Consider the following 19,801-nt stretch of genomic DNA (forward strand, 5'->3'; position numbering starts at 1 on the left):
AAAAAAATCACCATTTTTAATTTTAAAATCAGATGAGCTGCTTTGGAAGATAGTTCACTCGTTTCTCAATAAGTGAAACACAGAATTATCATATGATCCACTTCCTGGTATATACCCAAAAGAACTGAAAGCAGGGACTCAGATACTTGTACACTAATGTTCATAGTAGCATTATTTACAATAGCCAAAAGATGGAAATAACCCAAATTTCCTCTGACAGATGAATGGATAAACAAAATTGGTATATAAATACAGTGGAATATTATTCAGCCATAAAAAGGTATAAAATTCTGACACATGCTACAACATGGATGAACCTTGAAAACATCATTCCAAGTGAAACATACAAGACAAAAAATGACAAAGGATGCATGATTCCACTCATATGAAGTACCTAAAATAGTCAAATTCATAAAGAAAGAAAGGAGAATAGAGGAAACCAGGGGCTGGGTGAGAGGGAATGGGACTTAGTGATAAATGGGTGTAGCACTTCTGTTTGGGATGATAAAAAGGTTCTGGAAATGGGTGGTGGTGATGGTTGCACAACACTGTGAATGGATTTAATGCCACTGAATTGTGCAATTAAAAGTAATTAAAATGGTACACCTGAAACAAATACATTATTATATACAAATCTGGCCTCAATAAAAACAAAAGAAAATATGGCAGAAAAGCTCTAAGAATCATAGCAGACTACAAGTTTAATACATGTCCAATAACATGGTTCAAAAATGGGAAATAAATATACAAGAGAATAAATTATATCCTTTAAATTGAAAAAAGAAGTTAAAATATTAAGTTTATGTTATGTATATTTACCATAATAAAATAAATACCCCCAAAATCAGATGAGCTAAAAATTCCATGTATCTCAATAATTAAAAAAAAAAAATCAAGTATATCTGGCATAAAATGTACTGGCATAAAAATGTTACAAGATATCGAAAAGTGAAAAAACCAAGTTGTCAAATGATAATATCACATATTCTTGTTGGTTTAAAGGACACACACACACACACCCCTTAATACTTACAGTTGTATAGAAAAAAATGTTTCAAAACAACACACACTGAAGTATTAGCAGTGGTTACCTCCAGGGAAAGAAGTGGATGTGGAAATACAGTTGTAGTGTTTGGAATATTTACAAGAATATACTATTTTAATAATATAATGGAAAGGTATTTTAAAAATTAAAAAGCCATATGACAAGGGACGTCCCTGGTGGTCCAGTGGGTAGAACTCTGCATACCCAACACAGGGGGCCTGGGTTCAATCCCTGGTTAGGGAACTAGATACCGCCTGCATGCTGCAACTTTTAAGAGTTCGCATGCTGCAACTAAGACTCCACGTGTTGCAACTGAGAAATCCGCATGCTGCATCTAAAAAGATCCCGTGTGCTGCAACTAAGACCCAGCACAGCCAAAATAAATAAATAAATAAATAGTTTTAAAAATAAATAAATATATTTTTTAAAAAGCCGTATGGTAACTAACGGTCAACAAAGCCTACACCAGGCAGAGATTTTGTAATATACTAGCTTTCTTCAGGATCAGGGCTTAAACAGAGTTAAAATTTCTAGACTGAACCCAACATACATAAGTAGGGCGCTGCAGGACAGAAGGGAGTGGCAGGATATATTTAAAGTGATGAAAGGGAAAAACTTACAACCAAGATTACTCTACCCAGCAAGGATCTCATTCAGATTCAACAGAGAAATCAAAAGCTTTACAGACAAGCAAAAGCTAAGAGAATTCAGCACCACCAAACCAGCTCTACAACAAATGCTAAAGAAACTTCTCTAGGAGGGAAACACAAGAGAAGAAAAAGACCCATAAAAACAAGCCAAAACAATTAAGAAAATGGTAATAGGAGCATACATATCGATAATTACCTTGAATATAAATAGATTAAATGCTCCAACCGAAAGACAAAGACTGGCTGAATGGATACAAAAACAAGATCCATATATAAGCTGTCTACAAGAGGCCCACTTCAGGGATTTTCCTGGTGGCACAATGGTTAAGAGTCTGCCTGCCAACGCAGGGAACAGGGGTTCGATCCCTGGTCTGGGAAGATCCCACATGACACTAAGCAACTAAGCCCGTGAGCCACAACTACTGAACCTGCACTCTAGAGCCCGCAAGCCACAACTACTGAGCCCACGTGCCACAACTACTGAGGCCCGCGTGCCTAGAGCCCGTGCTCCACAACAAGAGAAGCCACTGCAATGAGAAGCCCACACACCACAACGAAGAATAGCCCCCGCGAGCCACAACTAGAGAACGCCCACGCGCAGCAACAAAGACCCAACACAGCCAAAAATAAATTAATTAATTAAAATAATTTAAAAAAAGAGACCCACTTCAGACCTAGGGACACATACAGACTGAAAGTGAGGAGACAGAAAAAGATGTGCCATGCAAATGAAAATCAAAAGAAACCTGGAGTAGCAATACTCATATCAGATAAAATAGACTTTAAAATAAAGACTGTTAGAAGAGATAAGGAAGGACACTACATAATGATCAATGGACTGATCCAAGAAGAGGATATAACAATTATAAATATTTATGCACCCAGCATAGGAGCACCTCAATACATAAGACAAATGCTAACAGCCATAAAAGGGGAAATCGACAGTAACGCAATAATAGTGGGGGACTTTAACACCCCACTTACACCAATGGACAGATCATCCAGACAGAAAATAAATACGGAAATACAAGCTTTAAATGACACAACAGACCAGAAAGATTCAATTGATATTTATAGGACAGTCCACCCAAAAGCGGCAGAATACACTTTCTTCTCAAGTGCACGTGGAACATTCTCCAGGATAGATCACATCTTGGATCATAAATCAGCCTTAGAAAATTTAAGAAAACTGAAATCATATCAAGCATCTTTTCCAACCACAACGCTATGTGATTAGAAATCAATTACAGGAAGAAAACTGTAAAAAACACAAACACATGGAGGCTAAACAATACACTACTAAATAACCAAGAGATCACTGCAGAAATCAAAGAGGAAATTTAAAAAAATACATAGAAACAAATGACAATGAAAACACAACAACCCAAAACTTATGGGATGCAGCAAATGCAGTTCTAAGAGGGAAGTTTATAGTAATTCAATCTCACCTCAGGAAACAAGAAAAATCTCAAATAAACAATCTAAACTTACACCTAAAGCAACTAGAAAAACAAGAACAAAAAACACCGAAGTTAGTAGAAAGAAATCATAAAGATCAGAATAGAAATAAATGAAATAGAAATGAAGAAAACAATAGCAAAGATCAATAAAACTAAAAGTTGGTTCTTTGAGAACAGAAACAAAATTGATGAACCTTTAGCCAGACTCATCAAGAAAAAAGGGACAGTATTCAAATCAGTAACATTAGAAATGAAAAAGGAGAAATTACAACTGACACCGCAGAAATACAATGGCTCATAAGAGACTACTTCAAGCAACTATATGCCAATACAATGGACAACCTGGAAGAAATGGACAAATTCATAGAAAGGTACAACATTCCAAGACTGATTCAGGAAGAATTAGAAAATATAAACAGATGAATCACAAGTAATGAAATTCAAACTGTAATTAAAAAGCTTGCAGCAAATAAAAGTCCAAGACCAGATGGCTTCACAGGCAAATTCTATCAAACATTTAGAGAAGAGATAACACCTATCCTTCTCAAACTCTTCCAAAAAATTGCAGAGGAAGGAACACTCCCAAACTCATTCTACAAGGCCACAATCACCCTGATACCAAAACCAGACAAAGATATCACAAAAAAAGAAAATTACAGACCAATATCACTGATGAATATAGACGCAAAAATCCTAAACAAAATTCTAGCAAACAGAAACCAACAACACATTTAAAGGATCACACACCATGATCAAGTGGGATTTATCCCAGGGACGCAAGGATTCTTCAATATATGAAATCAATCAATGTGATACACCATATTAACAAATTAAAGAATAAAAACCATATGATCATCTCAATAGATGCAGAAAAAGCTTTTGACAAAATTCAACACCCATTTATGATAAAAACTCTCCAGAAAGTGGGCATAGAGGGAACCTACCTCAACATAATAAAGGTCATATACAACAAACCCACAGCAAACATCACCCTCAATGGTGAAAAACAAAGCATTTCCTCTAAGATCAGGAACAAGACAAGGATGTCCACTCTCACCACTATTATTCATCATAGTTTTGGAAGTCCTAGCCACGGCAATCAGAGAAGAAAAAGAAATAAAAGCAATACAAATTGGAAAAGAAGAAGTAAAACTGTCACCGTTTGCAGATGACATGATACTATACATAGGTAATCCTAAAGATTCCACCAGAAAACTACTAGAGCTAATCAATGAATTTGGTAAAGTTGCAGGATAAAAATTAAAGCACAGAAATCTCTTACATTCCTATACCCTAACAATGAAAAATCAGAAAGAGAAATTAAGGAAACAATCTCATTTACCATTGCAACAAAAATGAATAAGATACCTAGGAATCAACCTACCTAAGGAGGCAAAAGACCTGTACTCAGAAAACTATAAAACACTGATAAAAGAAATCAAAGATGACACAAACAGATGGAGAGATATACCATGTTCTTGGATGTGAAGAATCAATATTGTAAAAATGACTCTACTACCCAAAGCAATCTACAGATTCATCGCATTCCCTATCAAATTACCAATGGCATTTTTCACAGAATTAGAACAAAAAATTTTACAATTTGTATGGAAACATAAAAGACCCCGAATAGCCAAAGCAATCTTGAGAAAGAAAAATGGAGCTGGAGGAATCAGGCTCCCTGACTACAGACTATACTACAAAGCAACAGTAATCAAGACAGTATGGTACTGGCACAAAAACAGAAATATAGATCAATGCAACAGGAGAGAAAGCCCAGAGATAAACCCACACACCTATGGTCACCTAATCTATGACAAATGAGGCAAGAATATACAAGGGCGAAAAGACAGTCTCTTCAATAAGTGGTGCTGGGTAAACAGGACCTCTACATGTAAAAGAATGAAATTAGAACATTTTCTGACACTATACACAAAAATAAACTCAAAATGGATTAAATACCTAAATATAAGACCAGACACTATAAAATTCTTAGAGGAAAACATGGACAGAACACTCTCTGACATAAATCACAGCAATACCTTTTTGGATTCACCTCCTAGAGTAATGAAATTAAAAACAAAAATAAACAAATGAGACCTAATTAAACTTAAAAGGTTTTGCACAGCAAAGGAAACCATAAACAAAATGAAAAGACAACCCATGGAATGGGAGAAAATATTTGCAAACAAAGTGACAACCAACAAGGGATTAATCTCCAAAATATACAAACAGCTCATTCAGCTCAATATCAAAAAAACAAACAAACAACTCAATCAAAAAATGGGCAGAAGATCTAAATAGACATTTCTCCAAAGAAGACATACAGATGGCCAAGAGGCACTTGAAAAGATGCTCAACATCACTCATCATTAGAGAAATACATATCAAAACTACAATGAGGTATCATCTCACACTGGTCAGAATGGCCATCATCAAAAAATCTACAAACAATAAATGCTGGAGAGAGTGTGGAGAAAAGGGAACCCTCTTGCACTGTTGGTGGGAATGTAAATTGATACAGCCACTATGGAGAACTGTATGGATGTTCATTAAGAAACTAAAAATAGAGCTACCATATGACACTGCAGTCCCACTCCTGGGCATATATCTGGAGAAAACCATAATTCAAAGAGACACATGCACCCCAGTGTTCACTGCAGCACTATTTACAATAGCCAGGACATGGAAACAACCTAAATGTCCATCAACAGATGAAAGGATAAAGAAGATGTGGTATATATATACAATGGAATATTACCCAGCCATAAAAAGGAACAAAATTGGGTCATTTGTAGAGATGTGGATGGACCTAGAGTCTGTCATACAGAGTGAAGTAAGTCAGAAAGAGAAAAACAAATATCGTATATTAACGCATGTATGTGGAATCTAGAAAAATGGTACAGATGAACCTATTTTCAGGGCAGGAATAGAGACGCAGATGTAGAGAATGGATATGTGGACACGGTGGGGAAGGGGAGGGTGGGATGAATTGGGAGATTAGGATTGACATATATACGCTACCATGTGTGAAACAGATAGCTAGTGGAACCTGCTGTATATAGCACAGGGAGCTCAGCTCAATGCTCTGTGATGACCTAGGTGGGTGGAATAGTGGGGGAAGTGGGAGGGAGGCCCCATATATATGTATATATGTATACATATAGCTGATTCACTTCGTTGTACAGCAAAAACTAACACAATACTGTAAAGCAACTATACTCCAATTAAAAAAAAAAAAAAGCCATATGATAACTAATGGTCAACAAAGCCTACACAAGGCAGAGATTCTGTAATATACTAGGTTTTTTCAGGATCAGGGCTTAAACAGAGTTAAAATTTCTAGACTGAACCCAACATACATATGTAGGGAGCTATATAGCTTAAAGTAAATTAAATTAATACACAAAGTTTTATAAGTATATTTATCATAAAACTCAGAGGAAAGGGAGAAAGACCAGTGAAACAGACTCCTATAAGGAAGGAAGATAAGGCAGTAAGATTACAGGCAGAGAATTAACTACATTCAAGTTAAAAGGCAAAAAATTTATATATGCTTTTTACATCATGATAAGAAAAATACGCCTTACATAAGGTTTTTGAGAACATCTATATTCCTGATTAATACTGAATTAAGAAATATAGGTTACTCACACAATCAGATTTAGATGAAAATAGAAAAAAACTTACGTTTCAAAAAGGGCAAAGATAAACAGAATCACAAAAAACAGAACATTGGTGGCCACAACAGCAACTTGATCAATATTTCCTTGGGGGAACTGAACTTCATCTGTACTTGCTGTAGTAAACAGAAGAAAAATTATATTACCTACACAACTAATTTTTCTTATGACACTAAAATAGTGTAAAAATTATATGTAGCAAATTCAATGACTAAACATTTAAAATCATTTTTTTAGGCTTTCAAAGCAATTTAAAAGTTAACAATTTACATAACAGAAATAACTTTTAAATGGTATTTAAAATTAAAGTGAATTTTCTTCCCAGGACATACACTTCAATTCTGTTACCTACAGGAAATACTCAGATTTTCTATTTGGCGTCTCCCAACCAAAAACAGAAATGTATGTCCATAGAATTCTATAAAATGATCTCATACTAAATACTAAATTTGCTTTAAATTTCAGTTGCAGATTTTTTTCTACCTTACCTGAATTTTAAATTTACACGTATTTCATGAAAACCTCAAATAGTTTATTAAATAAGTTCTCAGTTCTATGATTCACCTCAATGGATATATATTTTGAATTTCAACAGTACATGGAATTACTATTAGTAAATATCCTTATTTTTTAGCCACAATTTTTTTTAAGTCCTTACGTTATCATTTATATTTTTTGCAAAGAACTACCAAGATTTGATGGTGGTTTTATAAATTAGGAAGGCAAATGAGTTAAGATATTCACTTATCTTGAACTGTATAGTTAAGTAACACACTCAGTATAAGCTGTATCTGATGTAAGTGAGAAATGTGAAGCCATATATTGATACATGTATGTATACATATCCATCATGCTACTTTATAGTTTACTCACTTATTCAGAGTAAACCAGGCAAGTAATACAAGAATGTATGTTATCTTTAAGTGCATGTGCAGCAAAAGTGGGGGCAGGGGGTGATTTTCCTAAGACACAGTAAATGTCTGTACTTTTTTCATTATAGTGCCTGCCTTTATATCTCAGGATACCTGAGGAGGAGTTCTTCCTCCAATAGTAAGTGAGATTTGAAAATAGTCTGCTATACTTGGGGGCAATTAAGCACCTTGGACACTCGACATAGGGTTATGACCTCCCTTTCACACAAAGAAAACCAGTCACACCTTTGTCCAGTTCCTTTTCTGGGGTAGACTCTGGTCCCTGTGGGCCTTGAATTATTTTGGATAGACCTCCCTGATTCTCAATCACCACCTAGAAGCCAGTCTTTACTCCTTTGAATCAAATATCAACATTGCCCCAAGTTAGACTGGAGTTTACTTCATATGTGGTTAGTTTTCTGCAGCCTCCAACCAGTGCTAGCTTTAGTGGGGAGACTCAGAAATGTTGCATCCTAAACTGTGGGAACTGACTAGGTATCCTAATTATAAGAATTTTAAGAAAACACTACATATTGATTAAAAAACTGTGTAATTGGAAATTAAATCCTATCCCATGATAACACCTTTAATAATAGGAACAACTTGATATGTTTTATCTAAACATTTACTGAGATTTAAAAATGATCTTTGTTTCATAAAAATTATTTTGAAGGACCTAGAAATCTTATGAAAGGAAACAGATCTCTCCGTTTTAAACTCTCATTTGTGTTTTAGAGCAGTGCTGTCCAATAGAACTCTGACGTGATGGAAATGCTCTTTCTCTCTACTGTCCAGGACAGCTGGCTGCTAGTCACATATACCCATTAACTAAGCACTTGACATGTAGCTAGTGTGGGAGTTCCCTGGAGGTCCGGAGGCTAGGACTCGGCGCTTTCACTGATGTGGCCCGGGTTCAATCCCTGGTCAGGGAACTAAGATCCTGCAAGCCACGCCACACAGCCAAAAAAAAAAGTGTAGCTAGTGAGATAGTGAGAATGAGGAATTTCTTAAATGTAATTAAGTTTAAACAGCCAAATGTGACTAGTGGCTACCACACTGGACAATGTAGCTGTATGTCTTTGCTACTCAAAGTGCAGTTCATAGACCAGCAGCATCAGTTCCCATGGGAGCTTGTTATAAATGTAGATTCTCCCTCCCCAGGCCTACTGAAACAGACTCTGCACTTTAACAAGGTTCCCAGGTGCTTTCTAAGCATATTAGTCAATAAAGCAAGGATCTATATGGTTATCCCCTTCAACTTATGAAAGATTTCTTGTGTATCTTCCCTCTCTCAGCCCCTCAACCTCACCCTCTTTAACTTGCTCATTCTCTTTACCCTTAAAGAGGTAGAGAGACAGGTCCTTTAAGTTAGCATCCTAACTTACACCTTTTCAAAAGAGTAGCTTATACCCACTGCTGGCACTTCCTCACCACTCATTCTTTCTTTTGTTCTTTCTTTTAATTTTGAAAACTTTCAAACACATCCTTATCTATCTATGCCCTAGATTCAACAATATTTTGCCACACTTGATTCATCTACCCCTTCCTTTCCTCCTTTCTCTCACTCTCTCTTTGTTGCTGTAGTGTTTTTCACTAGATGATTCCCAAATTTCTATCTCTAGCTTTGATCCCTACTGCCAAAATTACAGATGCCTCTGGAATTTTTTAGTTATTCTAGGGTAGCATTATATTTGGCTTGAACCAAATTGAAATCATCTTATCTTTTCAGCCAGTGTCCCTTCTTAAATTCTTCTTCTCTCATTCTTTCAATTATTTAGAATCAAAACTCAGCAGACATCTTCAACAACCCCCTCCATTCCTTAATATTCCCTATCCAATCTGTCAGAATCTTCTTTTTTTTTTTTCTTCAAAAGCTCATATCTCATCCCTTCTCCATTCTCAGTTACTGCTGTAGTTCAGGCCTTTACATATCTGGATTAGCCTCACTTGCAATCTGACTATCGTCATACTTCTCCTTTGTTCAAGATTTGCTATAGCTCCTCAGCACTCTGCTCTCCGACTACTTTTAACTTTTCCTTCCACCAGTTTTGTTGTAAAAATTAAATAAAATGTCTATCAAAGAACTTGGTAAAATTAACAGTGCCTTTTCCAAAACTTTATAAACTCCTTGAGGGCAAGGACTAAATTGCATTCTTTTGCATGGGGGGATAATCCCCAAGGAGGACATAACTAGGAGTACTTAAATAATGGTTTATTTAGTAAAATATACCTACTTACCAGACTGGGTACCTATTTATGAGTCAGAGAAAGATCTGAAGGATGAAAATGTGCATTTGTAGAGTATACCAAAAGAATAAAAATACAAAAGAGAAACCCTACTTATTCCCATGATTAAGTGAATAAAGAAATACTTGAAACAGAAAGATACATTTGGTAGCAATAATACTGAAATCATTCCAAAGATCTCAAGGATTTTAGGATACTGGCTTTTTGAAAACAAGATGAAGTGATTTTTAGCAATAGTTTTAACCTTACCAATTGTGCACACCAAATCACTGATATAGGCATGCCTTCAAAAAAAATCAACTTAGCTAACTTTCAACTTTGAAGATCTTCCCCAATTACCCATTGTATTGTCCTCAGAGACAAAATTCAAGTGAATATCAAAGAGATAGAATCATTAGAAACACTTTGTAATATTATAGTAATTTAGTCAAATAGGTTAATAGTACCTTCTTCAAAATTAATATTTTTACACTGTCGTCCTGAGTCATCCACACGATGTTCTCTTAAAAGAAAAACATAAATATTGTATCCATGAAAGGCTTAGTATAATAGATAATAGTAAATTTATTACTAGCTTTCTATTTTTTCACATTCTGGTATAGTTTCTTTTACTATCTTCTGAGTAATGAAATTATTATGATATATAACCAATAAAATTTTCAAAATACAAGTTACAATTATTATTATATTATCATATAAAATGAAAAAAACCCTCAATTCATCCAAAAGCACACATGAGCTGCCTTAATCAGTATTTGAAGTTTTCCAATGATTTTTAACATGAGTTATAAACATTTTGGACTCTTGGATAAAACACTCCGAAGAAGTATAAAGTAACAAAACTTCTCTAGTTTTATAAAATTTTTTCTAATATATAAAAGATAAGAGATACACATTACGAGTAACTTTTGTATCTAAGGTTGAACCTAATCGTTAATCTACTTAAAATGTTGCTTTCATGCCATTTCCCCTACTTAGAAACCTAGCATTAGTAAACCAAGACCAAACCTTGAATCTTTAAAGACCTTATAATCTGTTCTTATTCATCATCTATTATTTTAGTTATCAGTACCACATGCATTAGCTGATCAGAAAATATGAACACAACTAGACATCAAAAACCAAATAAAGACATCATAGAAATAATAATTCTCCAACAATGATAATGCTTATTTAATTTCACAATCTACAAGAGAAGTTTTATCATTTCTATCTAATTACCTTAATACAGTAAGAATCAGAATAATATTTAAAATTCCCAGGAAGGCGCCAAGTAAAACTGGTGCTGTGTACATGTTTATCTGCAGCTTAATGGTATCCCATGTCACGCCCTTTTCTCCAATGAGCGCAAAACAAGTCTGAAAAACTTATTAAAATAAAATGTATACAGATTAATTATTATATGGGAGGCACAGGCTAAAATAAATGTGAGAAATATTTACCATAGAATTGGAAGTAATGTATGGAAGCATCCATCTGCATCAGACATCTCAACAGGGGCAAGAAAATTGGTTCTTGGTGGGGAGAGGCAAAACATTTACTCTTTTTCTGTATAAAGCACAGATATGCATACAGTACATAAAACACATACAATATAGATCTGTGGTATTAAAATTTCATGGAAAAAAAAAATTTCATGGGATGGAGTGATTAGGAAAGAAATGCCTAAAAAGCCTCCTTAGGGGGACAATAACATAAAAAATGGGTGAGAAGCACCGATGTACAGGCATTCACAAGGGATTATACCTAACATAACTTGTCAGTATTTTCTTTTTTTAAAATACATCTCTGTACAAAATTTAAATTATATAATTTCTTCCATAAGTAAATTATTAAAGTTTAATCAATTTCATTATAAGAAACTGTCACATTTTAACTCAATATTTTAAAATATTACTGTGTATATGGTACTTAAATTATATATATTTAATATCATTTTCAATTTGGATCTGTGGCAAAAATCAGATTGGGTAAGTATTGGTTTGCTCTCCTGATTTAGATTCTATATCTGGTTCTGCCAGGACTTTACATGCAACCTTAGGGTGAGGATTAAGTAAAATACTGCACCTAAAGCACTTAGAACAGCATCTAGTATATAGTAAGCAGTCAATAAATGTTTGTGCTTATTGATGTGGTTATTATTGGAAAAGTCATCTAATCTTTTCAGGCCTACATTTACTCATCTTTAATACAAAATGTTTTAGTGAATAATCTTTTTTTTTTAATTTTATTAACTTATTTATTTTTTGCTGCGTTGGGTCTTCATTGCTGAGCGCGGGCTTCTCATTGAGGTGGCTTCTCTTGTTGAGGAGCACGGGCTCCAGGGGCGCAGGTTTCAGTAGTTGTGGCTCGCAGGCTCTAGGTGCACGGGCTTCAGTATTTGTGGCACACGGGCTTAGTTGCTCTGCAGCATGTGGGATCTTCCCAGACCAGGGCTCAAACCCGTGTCCCCTGCATTGGCAGGCAGATTCTTAACCACTGCACCACCAGGGAAGCCCCGTGAATAATCTTTAAAATGCTTTTTAGATGGCCAAAATATTTACTGAGAACCTAAGCCTACACCAGGTACTGTGCTAGAAACTGAGGGTAGAGTGGTAAGTTTAAAAAGACCCAGACTATGCCCTCATGTATATAATAAGGCAATAGGTTCAATTGTTCTAGATTTCTGCTTATATTTTATTCCAGAACACTGAACTAAAATACTAGATTTTGGTGAATGATGAATTAGGCTTTCTTCTGTTGAAGCGAAGTAATGGAAGTAATGGAAACTGGAGGTTGGGGTGTTAATGATGAAGTAAACTGAGTTGGATTCAAATTGATGCTATTTATAACTGCAATATTAAAAGCATGGGCCAATTATATGGCTTTTCAAAGTTATGCTAGGCATAAAAAATTAATTTCTCTACTCATTTAGCAGAAAATTAATTGGCCTTAGGGAAATATTAAATCTCATTAATATATTTTTATATTCATTAAAGTATGAAAGCTTGGAAAGAAGAAGAGACTACTAAATCTTTTTTAAACTCTTTCATTTTCTTCAACCTTAGAAAAGTCTTAAAGGTATGGGCAAAAGGCAAAAGGGGAAAAAACCTCCTATAACTTTCCTCAAATCCTTCAATTAAAAGAATTTTGTTTCTCATAAACAGGAAAAAAAAAGCAAACTCTTGCTGAGATGTTAAGCTAAATGATTATCTGACAGAATGTATACTTTGGAATCAGACAGTGAGGTTTGAATCTCATATTTCCCATTTACTATCAGGGTGACCCTGGATAATTTACTTAGATTCTCTATGCCTTTGTGTTAATCTGTACAGTGGGACTAATAACATTTAATTTAGGGAACATGAGTTAACACATATAAAGAGCCTAGCCTCACTGCTAGGTCAAAAAATATCAGTTTCCCTCCCTTTGCCTTCAGCCATGAGGTTTTATACTTGAATTGCATCTAACATTTGAACCTCAAAAGTTTTCCCAATTCAAATCCAAGTAATGATAAGTGAAGAACACCTACCTGGACCTAGAATAAAACCTAATGCTTGACATGCACTTGTGTTTGCCATGGAACTTGTTCTTTCCTGAAGAGAGGTAGCACCAGCAATATATGATCTAATAACAGCTACATTTCCTAAGAAAAGACACAATAATACAAAGTAAAAGAAAATATTCTCCAGTTTATAAAAATTCAACTTAATTAATTAAGTTAATTCAACTTAATTCAACTTCTGGCTCTATACAGAAGAAGAAATATTAACCTACAACATAGTTACTGCTTCCTCTTTATGATTATACAAGGCATGTATAGTGAACAAATGTATCAATTAATGGAAAATATTACTTTTAGTAAAATAAAAACACAGTTAAAGATGTGAATGAATGAAAAAATGGCATACAGGAAACTTAAACTTTTTTCATCATTAAATACCGAGAAAGCATTGAGTGAATGGAGTACTACTAACTGCTACACTATTTTAAAAGAAATATGCTACACACTCTGCATGTTTATAAAAAGAAATCCTAAAAATTTAAGTCAAAAAAATTTGCTTAGCATTTATGTTGAAGAGACTCTGCTAGGGGCTAGAGAATATTTTCAAAAGTCATAAATTGTCTCTAATTACACTAAGTTTACTAGCTAGTTGGTGATAAGGGATGAAAACGGTGCAAAACAGTATATAAGCAAATGCCAGAGACATGTTGGAGAAGCGGTAGTGTAGCCTAAGAAAGCTTCATGAAAGAGGTGGAATTTGAACTGAATCTTGAAGGATGAAGAATCATGGGAACAGAAGAGAGAAGCTATAGGTAATGGGAACATCATGAGCAAAGGCAAAATGATAGGAAAGACATTTGCAATGAGGCATCTGTATGTTGAATGTCGTATAGGAGATTGAGAAGAGGTGACCCTAGGTGAGAGAAGGCCATAAATGTCAGGATGAATGTGAGTCCAACACAACCAAAAATATACATGCATGCATATTACCTGCTCCAAATCCCACCAATCCACGAGCAACCAACATGTAGTATTTATTATGAGAAGCTGGAACCTGGACATATGCATAGAGGCAGTTGGCTGCCACCGAAATGAAAATGGAAACTGTAAGAGGTTCTTTTCTTGGTCGATAATTAGACCACAAACCAAATATAGGTGAAGCTACCATTTGGCCAAGGCTAAAAGAAGCAATAACCCAGCCCAAAAAACTTGCATCGGCAGTCTGATCAATCTGCAGAAAAAAGTACAATGCTTTAAGAATTGTTATCCGAGAAAAGTAAAGTAAAAAATCTAAATACATTTTTTCTGACCATGTAACATTTCTTATTAAAAAAATAAAAACAATAATTCTAACACATAAGTTTTATAACATCATTACTTACAGTAAGGAATTCAAACTTCTGACATTACAATTAAATGTGTTAGCAATTCACTATACACAAGGAAAAATGTTTAAGAAACTTCATCTTTTAGAACAATTACAGAAATTCTGTCATAAAAATCTTGTTAAAAAAAATCACATTATATACCTAACAATAACATCAAAAAATAATATGCCATTCTTTAATTCTTGTAAAGTAAATATAATTATTTACCTTACGCTACTCTATAAACTAAACAACCATTAGCACTGTGAATCTATTTTTTTTAACTGGGCACAATAATCAAACACTTAAAGACAATAATAAAATTTCTCTCATTAAACCTACTACTAATTCTTCCTTTCGGCATAGACAATCCAGGATTCTACCAAAGAGGATTTATATATCATTAATACTGAGGGAAAAACCAAATGATTACAACTCAGAAAATACTTTCAGAAAACAGAAAATTTTAGCTTACAAAAGGGACTATGGAATAAATCAACAGATTGGGTTTTTAAAAATATGGTAGGTTATATAATAATTTGGAAAAATAAGAGCCATTAAATTTTAGGACATAAGTTTAAACATATATAGGTTAAGTGGTAGGACAACTTAATAAGGAAAACCATGGCCTTTTCTTTTCCAAAGATATTTTTTAAAAGCTTAAAATGAAGATATTTAGGTACATGTCTGTTTGTGTGGGATGAGAAATAAGAGTGAATAAGTATAATGACTTCATGTCATATAAATTTAAAAATTAATTTTCAAAAAAGCAATGAAAACAATTTAATATTAAGTGTCTAGTGGTTTGAAAGCAAAAGGATAAAAGTGTCTTCTCAGGATATCAATTGATCATAATAGTCAAGTGTCTGTTTCATGGACAGAAGTGAGCTGACTCTTGAAGATGGCTCTAACAATTTTAACAACATTTGCTATTTTTATGGGATACTATTCTTTAAAATGACTGGAAAACTGGAATCTTCTAGAATTCTGCTGGAATTTTAACAGGAAAGTAAAATGGTGTGGAAGATACAGGTTCTATACTACAACAGAAGGTATCAGTTCAGTAACTGAACTGTTATCTGTGCTCCTGTGTGTTTCTCTCTCTCTTATAGTAATAACAGCATGTTGTTTCAGTCCTCTGGCCACCTCTAATGATCTCTATCATATTGTTTTCAGGATAAAATCTAAACTACTTATTATGTAAAACTAGCTCACAAGCTGGCCACTGTCTTTCCTCTCTAACTTCATCTCTCTGCGTGCTCCCTCCCCCCAATTCTAACTTCCAGCCACACAGAACTTTTTGAAGTTTCCAAAATGAGTCAAGCTCTTTGCTTCCAGGCCTTTGCACAGGTTCCTCTACTGCCCCTTACATCAGGAATGCCTTTCCAAACTCCTACTCCCTGGCCCTGACTGCTCCTCTGGTGACCAGTTTCTGTTGGTCTCAGCTCAGATATAAGTGCTTTTGGGAAATCTTCCAGGATCTCTTTAGTCTGGATCAGCAACATCTCCCTAACCCCCATGTCTGTCTGTCTGTGTCAGTCTGTGTGTATGTCTCTCTCCCCCCTGGCCCCCACTCCTTCTCTGTCTCTCTCTGCCTCTCTCCCTCTCCCTCTAGTTCTCTCTCCCCTGTGAACACGCACACACACTCACACATCATGCTCTTAGACTCTTACCCACTCATATTGTATGGTAATTATCTGTAAACTTGTTTGGTTTTGCACACTTCAGTAAAAGTTAGATCCGCCTCTTCTTTTAAAAAAAAAAAAAAGCCCACAGTGCGTAGTACTGAATTTCAAAACATTCTTCTCTAAACATGTTAATAATACTGACAAAGTCAAAGTTCTAGAAATCTTAATGCTTTGCTATGGGAGCTGAGATGTGTTCCAAGCCTCCTCAACTATTTACTTATAGATTATTGCTTATTCAGCCAATTAACAGTCATTAAGGCGTTCTCTGTGACAAAACCTGAGCGAGGCAATATGAATACAAATTGAATAAACACAGTTCTTGCCATCAAGGAGTTTCCAAACCAGGTTCTACTTATTTGATTCTGAAAAATCCTGCATTTTTGAGTAGCTGAGGAAAAAAACCAGCATGCTTTAATTCTTTATCTGTCAAATGAGGGTAACTTCACAGAGTTGTTATGAGAATTATTTAAGCCAAGACATGTATAGTGCCTAGGGTCATGTCTGCCTATAGTATGCACTAAATGAATGTTACCGATACATAAAAAATTAATATTTCTTAGTATTTTGTTTTTACTGATATGTCAGTTTTATTATTATATTTTATTGTTAACATGCATGAGTAGTCCCACTATGTCCCTGGGCCTATAGATAACCTATCATTCCAATTCAAAATGGGTTTAAGAATATGAGTTTTCCTGGAAATCAATCACAACTCTGGGCAACACAGGCTACGGAATCACTGGGCTGATAGATGTCTATCAGCCAGGGCCAGAAGCACAAGTCAGAGATTCACAGCAGTGCCAAATTCCTTTCAGACAGATAACTTACTGTTTGGGGGTTTTAGAGGGGTGGTTTTGGCCTAGCTTTTATCTTTCTCACAGATGACTTTTAAGCTAAGTAATATTTGGTAACATATTATTGTAAAAGAGATAGTAGCCTTAAATTAAAAATGAAAATTTTGATAAACAGCAAGGACCTACTGTATAGCACAGGGAACTATATTCAGTAGCTTGTAAAAACCTATAATGGAAACGAATCTGAAAAAGAATATGTGTGTGTGTGTGTGTGTGTGTGTGTGTGTGTGTGTATAACTGAATCACTTTGCTATATACCTAAAACATTGTAAATCAACTATACTTCAATAAAATAAATAAACAAATAAAATTTTTAAAAAAGAATGAAAAATCTTAAGGCAGTGGGTAACATAGCACTGTAGAGTCAGATTTTGGTTTCAGATAAGCTTGATTCTGCCATTTTCTAGCTGTGTGAATCTTGGGCAAGCTACCTAACTTCTCTAGCCTGAGTTTCTTTATCTGTTAAACAGGAGTGATAATGACCACCTCACAGAGTTGTTATGAAGATCAAAAGATGATTTAGATGAAAGATTTAGTATTGTGCCTGGCACACAATAAGCTATCAATATTATTATGAAATAACTTGAGAAAATTAACTCACAAGGTTTTTGGTGAAAATGTTATGCTTGTATTGCCAAAGAACTAGTGATATGTTCGTGCGCTCTCAATAAATTTACCTTTGAAGAGATTGCAAATATCTGGAGAAAGGAGTGTACCTTTTCAAAATTCAACTTATTATGCTGAGTAGACCTAATTTTGTAAATACCTTTCTTTTGAGAATTTTGAGGTTAAACAAACTAGATACAGGGACCATAGAAATCAAGAGTTTTGATACATGGAAATACATATTTTAGCACAGAAGATATTGCTCCAGAATTGTTAAATATTCTGTTCCAATTCTAATAATTCTGCCAGTATGGAAAGAATTTTTAGTGTCATGAGTAATGATTTCATGTAAAATAAATTTTTAATTAGTTTAAATTAATTTTCAAAATGGCAGTGAAAACGTGGCACTAAATCACTAAAAAGTAAAATGTGTATTTTTTTTCCTATATTTCTTTTAAAAGATAGCATAACAAAATAGCATTTTTAAGTTAAAAATTGTAAAAACTAAAAAATCTAAAATGAAATATAAGATGTCAATAAATTTCTTATATAATAGGTATAATTTTTAAACCCTAAATATTCATCAAATGTGTCTACTATTTTTGTTGAAGCCATCCAACCATTCTAACAATCTTGTAGAGAAGTTAGGTAAACTCTCTGTAACACACTGTTACAACACTCAATGATAAGTATTAATGATAAAGGGATATGGAAGCACATAGGAAAACCTTCTAATGCAAACTGGGGTGAGGGACAGTAAGAAAAGGCTTTTCAGAGGAGGTGACATTAGAGCAAAGCCTTGAAGAATTAATAAAAACTAGTGGAGAAGAAGGGAGGAAGGGAATGGCAGAGGAAAGGAGAGATGGAGGGAAGGAAAGCACTCCAGAAAAAAAAGGAGGAAAAAGTGTAAAGATCTGAGGACCTTAGGTTCATCCAAGTACATGATATAATAAATTACTGGCTATAGATCTAATATTGGCCAAGGCTCAGGATCTAGGCTGAAACACACACACACACACACACACACACACACACACACACATACACACACACACACACACACACACACTCCTCTGGAGAAAACCAAAATATAAGGGGCAAGTTGATAGAGAAAAATACACAAAATAATTTAAGAATAAAGAGTTAAGAGTAATGTCATGGAAGCTAAGAGAGAGTTTCAAGAAGCAAAGAGAGGACAACAATGTCAAACACTACCCAAATGTCACCTAAAGTAAGGACTGAAAAGTATCTACTATTTGGTGAGCGATTAAGTCATTGGAGACCTCAAGAGCAGTTGCAGGGTAGCAGAGGAGTTAATCAGATTGTAGCAGGTTAAGGAGTGAAGAGGAGTTAGGAAGCACAGAGGAACTCCTTCAAGAACCTTAACTGAAATATTATTATAGATTAATTATGTCTCCAACTTAAATACTGATTTTTAATAAATTCATTACTGGAATTTTAAGACAGAACTGACAGTTATATGTCAAATATATTTTTTAAAAAGGTAGAATTGACAGGACTTGATCATCAACTGATGATCAATTGATGTCAGAGTACCCACCAAACTTGCATCTTCTTGTCACTCTCTCCTTCCCATGTAGTAACCACAGCATCAAAATACATATATTGTCTATTCTTTTCACAATGTCCCCTGACAACCCAAATTAATTCTATCAGAAAGCATGAAATTATCCCATAGCAATATCATTTATACATTTTAGGAATTCAGACTATGTCTAGCTTAGTTTCCTTTTTATTAGGGAAGGGGTATGGATGGGATGGGAAAGTGGCTAATAAGCAGGTGAC

At 34.6% G+C, this 19,801-nt stretch overlaps 1 protein-coding gene across 8 annotated transcripts in view; it reads right to left on the minus strand.

Annotated features, from left to right (window-relative positions):
* MFSD8 (major facilitator superfamily domain containing 8) overlaps window positions 1–19,801 on the minus strand; it is a 53,139-nt gene that overhangs the window by 16,761 nt on the left and 16,577 nt on the right. For 7 of the 8 annotated variants that reach the window (XR_014263753.1, XR_014263754.1, XR_014263755.1 and 4 more), the window contains exons 4-8: window positions 14,471–14,711; window positions 13,508–13,621; window positions 11,218–11,362; window positions 10,443–10,498; window positions 6,846–6,954 (exon numbers count right to left, since the gene is read on the minus strand). Coding sequence is in view for 5 of the 8 variants with exons in the window: in XM_082462188.1 (XP_082318314.1) it covers window positions 6,846–6,954; window positions 10,443–10,498; window positions 11,218–11,362; window positions 13,508–13,621; window positions 14,471–14,711 (665 nt within the window). In the remaining 3 variants the exon portion in view is untranslated. Of the gene's footprint in view, window positions 1–6,845; window positions 6,955–10,442; window positions 10,499–11,217; window positions 11,363–11,438; window positions 11,511–13,507; window positions 13,622–14,470; window positions 14,712–19,801 lie in introns of all 8 variants that reach the window. The other variant, XM_082462189.1, reaches the window with a different exon arrangement.

Source organism: Balaenoptera physalus (genome assembly GCF_965194825.1).
Source record: "Balaenoptera physalus genome assembly, chromosome: 5".
Taxonomy (NCBI): Eukaryota; Metazoa; Chordata; class Mammalia; order Artiodactyla; family Balaenopteridae; genus Balaenoptera; species Balaenoptera physalus.